Genomic DNA, 4,454 nt, shown 5'->3' on the forward strand with positions numbered 1-4,454 from the left:
CCCCGCTGGCCGACGCCGCTTTCTGCGTGTACGCCTTCGAGCCCGCCGCCGAGTACCTCGCCCACGCCCGCGCGCTCGTCGCCCGCCACCCGCGCTGGAACGTCTCGCTCGTCGCCGCCGCCGCGGGCAACGTCGCCCACGGCTTCCTCGACCTGCGCTACCAGAACGCCCGCGTCGCGGAGCGCGTCCCCCGCACCGTGCTTGACCGCCACGTCAGAGAACCGCTCGCCGTCCTCTCGCTGGATATTCAGGGCGATGAGCTCGACGTCTTGCAGGGCGCCACCCGCCTGCTCACAGAGTATGGCGTCCAGTCGCTATGGGTCGAAGGCATTGCGTGTAACCCCAAGTTTGGCCCTGTGCTGCACATGCTGGACCCGCAGTACCTGCTGTTTGACTTCGTGCCGTGGGGGAAGAGGAAGGGCCAGGAGGTGCAAGGGGATGCCGTGCCGAGAGGGAGGGATAGCTTTTTGTATCACCCCGGGAGACCGTCCGCGTTGGCAGAGTTTGATGCTTGGATGTGTGAAAGAAAGACGCGGGCCTTTGAATGGCTCCAGACTGATATCCTCGCGGTTAGGAGGGATGCCCTGACGGAGGACGTGTGGAGCAAGCTTGCCTCTCTGGCCCGCCATCTCTGCGACACGGACGAACACCCAGCCGACTGCCGTTTGCGCCACCTGCTAGATCAGGAACGAAAGGATGAGCTGTAATGCACACATCGTGTCCTTTCGTGAACCTCTCTATGCGACGTCGTCTCCAAGTGTCTCTCATGTTCAACTTTTCTCTCTCAACTAACGCTACTCTTGATGTTGACGCCATTCAATCAGATACAGGACACTGCACTCGCCTTCTGGCTGCAACAGTACTTCTACAACTACAACACACAACATTGCAACATCGGGAGACATCCTGCCCATCTCCACCCCGTGAAACTAACTGAAAACTTTTTGACTACATTAGCGTGCTAACGTTAAGACTAACTGCTCTTCGGTATGTACAGAACACATATACAAGTGTGCGCGTACCTTGTGTAACAAAACGTGTACATAAACAGCTTGCATAAAAGCTGTCGTTTAACCGACCAAAATTTTCATCATGTCGGTCTCGCCCTCTCCGCCTAAAATTTTCTCCATCAGACTTGCTTCGTCCCCATTTTTTTCCTTGGACCCTTCCTTGAATGCCGTCATCGCCTTCTCAGCAAACGCATGGTACCACGACGGCGTCGGAACTTCAAACGCTTTGCACACTACCGATATTGCCACTGCCGCCGATATCGATACAGCATTCAATTTGTTCAACGTCACCGCCATGGCAAAATTCTCCGATGGCACTGCGAAGGCAAAGGAGCCCCCAATTCCCCCATGCCCAATCGCGCTTTGCTTAACTTCCTTGCCCCGCTTATCGATACTATCGTACAACGTGAGGCCAGCCCCCCATCCCCGCGTGCTGCGAGAATCAATGTCGCAAAATCTTTCTTGCATCTTCTCCGCTCGCCCTGGAGCCAAAATTCGACAACCATCCACACAGCCGTCGTTTGCAACTGCCCCGTACAGCTTGGCCAACGCCCTGGCGCTGAAATGCCCGTTCGCAGATGGCACAAAGCCACCCCGCATCACCGGATGATTAAAGAAGTTCAAGTCAAGGATATACGCAGGCGCCTTGGCAATTCCTGCCCCTGGCAGATTGAGATCCTTTAGCACCCTTTCCGTCTTCTCTTTCACGTCACCCGCCATGTCACTAGATTCGTTCTTTGCGTCTGACGAGTGGTCACTGTGATGAGATCCTGTCGGGCGCTTCGCGTTTGCTTGCTTGATCAATTTTCCAATCGGACCGTCCTGTAGATCTTGAAATATCGAAGAACTCATAGAAGCTACGCGGCTACCAGGTACATCAGGCAGCAAGTCTTCTGGCATGGTACCGCAAAAGCACTCGTCTTCAATGCCCAGCTTCTCCGTGAGGATACGCAGATGCTGTTGGTAAGTCATCCCCGTCGCCTTTGTGATCAAACCAGCAACAAGCCATCCAAATGTTAGAGCATGATATTCTGTCCTAGAACCCGGTTCGAAGGAGGGTGCGGACTCTTCGAGATGTTTGATGATTCCCTCCCAGTCATCCCGTAATCGAGTCATAGGCAATGTCTCCGGGAGAGCGTATGGCAACCCAGCCGAATGGGAAAGCACATGCCCAACCGTCGTGTCACCCTTTCCGTTTGCCGCGTACTCTGGCCAATGCGAAGAAACAGGGTCGTCATATCCGATGTTGTACTCGTCTTGCAAGGAAGCAAACAAAATCGCGGAGAGCCCCTTTGTTGAACTAAACGAGTTGAATACCGAGTCTGGTTTCACGGGACGAGGATCATAGCGACCGCGTCTACCACTTGCCAAGTTGAGGACGAGTTTCCCTTCCTTGTACACGGCCACTTGGACGCCGATCATCATATTTTTCTCCAGCAGTTTTCCAAACACACGTTCTAAAACGGACGCTGCTCGTGCAGCCCTTCGCCCGTTCGTGTGGATAGGTCTGTACACGGGTGCCTTAAGGCGTTGTTCTGGTGGGCAAGCCGCATCCAAGGCGTACGTGGCAAACGGCCTCAAAGTCTCGAGATAGGAGTGGCGCACCCCCAACGTGACGGCGAGTCCCCTCAGCATACCCAAGGAGCGGAACAAGAAGACAAGGTCACCGGGGAACGAATCGATTGGGGAGCGAGTCTTCTCGCGCTTGCTTGATTTTTTCGATTGCGCGGGGAGGTCGCCCTCAAAGGCTTGATGGACGTCTGTGTCCCGCTCGTTTTTGCGGATGTCACCCTCGCGGGCCTCCAAGTCCTTTCTGAATTCGGCTTGCTCCTGGCGCGCCTGCTCCCTGGGCGCGGTCGTTCGGAAGAGATACTTGATGATGTCCAAGGAAGCAACAGGGTCTGCGCGGTTGAGCTTGACGCCGACGTCGGCGAGGGCCTGGATGAGGGAGTAGGAGTCGCTATCAATGGCGGCGAGAATGAGCTTTGCAAAGCCTAGACGCGTCTTTTCGGGAACTTGCACGCAAATGCCGAAGTCGAGCAGGACCGGCTGCGCACCATCGGACAGGTGGTGAACGAGGAAATTGCCAGGATGCGGGTCACCCGAAAAGACGTTGGACACAAAGAGCTGATTGCCGAAGCTGCGGGTGATCTCCAAAATGATGCGCTCTAAATTGACGTCGTGACGACTCATGGTATCGACATCGGTGACCTTGCACCCGTCGATATACTCCATGACGAAGAGCTTGTCGCTGGTAAGGTGCGGCAGCGGCTCCGGGACGTAGGCGTCGGCGCACAGGTGTTCTGGAAGGCCTTGCACGCCGCGCAGGGTGGAACGCACGGCCTGCAGGTTGCGCATCTCGTTGAGAAAGTCAGTCTCCTTCGGGACCATGTTAATCCAAGCATCGAGGACCGGACGCATATCAAACCTGGGCTGCGCACCCGCAATCCACTTGAGCAGGGTTTTCAAGTCTATCAAGTCCCGCAGCAACATAGGCTTCACCCCGGGGTGCTGCACCTTAAGCACGACTCTCTGCCCCGAGCTCCTGAGGACAGCCGCGTGCACCTGCGCGATGCTAGCGCTAGCGATAGGCTTCGCGGGGTCGAATTCGTGGAAGAAATCGTTTGCAACCGCGGGCCGTCCCTCGGTCTCCTGCCACTGTCTCCCGCACTCGGTGTGGCGCAGCTGTTCGTTGACGGTAGCGATGACGCGCGCGGCGGGCGTCGGCGGGCAGTCGTCCAGGCTCTGCGAAAGGACCTGCGAGTACTCTGGCGGCAGTGCGTCCGGGCGGGCCGCCACGTACTGGCAGCACTTGATCCACAGTCCGCGGCGCGCGGACGCCGTGCGCAGAATTAGGCGCGCCGCGCACGTGTTGGACGCGGACCAGGCGGCGTCGACGGCCGCCGCGTCGCGCCGCAGGAGCCGGTTGAGCAGCGAGGTGAGCTGCAGCGTGAAGTACACGAGCAGCGCCGTCGAGAAGATGTGCAGGCGACGCGGAAGGTAGCGCACGGCGGAGGGGAGCGGCATGGCGGCGTTGCGGGGATTGCGCGGGTTGAAGGAGAAGGTGCGGCGGTGGAGGTTGAGCGGGAGGGTTAGGTGTGAAGCGAGAAGAAGCGAGAAGAAGCGAGGAGAAGCGAGGAGAAGCGAGGAGAAGCGAGAAGAAGCGAGTGGTAGGTTTAAGGTGTGTATTGCTGGCAGGTGCTACAGTACAAGTATTGCGGCCACGTGTTTCAGGCCCCGCGGCCCCGATCTCCACCCTATCTGCGGCCGGCACGCGTTGACATTGTCAACAGCCGTCAACAATCCCAGTCTTCTTCAGACTTGATTGTCCCACCTCCTTCCCAACCTCGACGTACTTGCCCGCACCCCTTCCACCCGCCTCCACCTCCCTCGAACACCCCCTCGCCCGCCAGCCCGCTCACATCCGCCGTCCGCTGCCTTGAG

At 57.7% G+C, this 4,454-nt stretch overlaps 2 protein-coding genes; both read right to left on the reverse strand.

Annotated features, from left to right (window-relative positions):
* Positions 1-629, reverse strand: part of CHC_T00005173001 (hypothetical protein) — a 1,782-nt gene extending 1,153 nt beyond the window's left edge. Inside the window, 2 exon segments of the mRNA XM_005716489.1 lie at positions 1-314; positions 315-629. The exon segment at positions 1-314 is cut by the window's left edge and continues 1,153 nt beyond it. Of these exon segments, the coding sequence (XP_005716546.1) occupies positions 315-629 (315 nt within the window). The 3' untranslated portion in view covers positions 1-314.
* Positions 630-930: 301 nt separating this feature from the next.
* CHC_T00005174001 (hypothetical protein) lies at positions 931-4,037 on the reverse strand. XM_005716490.1 is given in 2 exon segments: positions 931-1,070; positions 1,071-4,037. 1 exon segment carries the CDS (start codon positions 4,035-4,037, stop codon positions 1,071-1,073), a length of 2,967 nt encoding a protein of 988 aa, XP_005716547.1. The 3' UTR covers positions 931-1,070.
* Positions 4,038-4,454: the final 417 nt, after the last annotated feature.

This window comes from Chondrus crispus, genomic scaffold (genome assembly GCF_000350225.1).
Source record: "Chondrus crispus Stackhouse genomic scaffold, scaffold_270, whole genome shotgun sequence".
Classification (NCBI taxonomy): domain Eukaryota; phylum Rhodophyta; class Florideophyceae; order Gigartinales; family Gigartinaceae; genus Chondrus; species Chondrus crispus.

Excerpts from the sequence above, each read along its gene's own strand:
- CHC_T00005174001 (XM_005716490.1), bottom strand. The coding sequence starts at position 4,037 with ATGCCGCTCCCCTCCGCCGTGCGCTACCTTCCGCGTCGCCTGCACATC.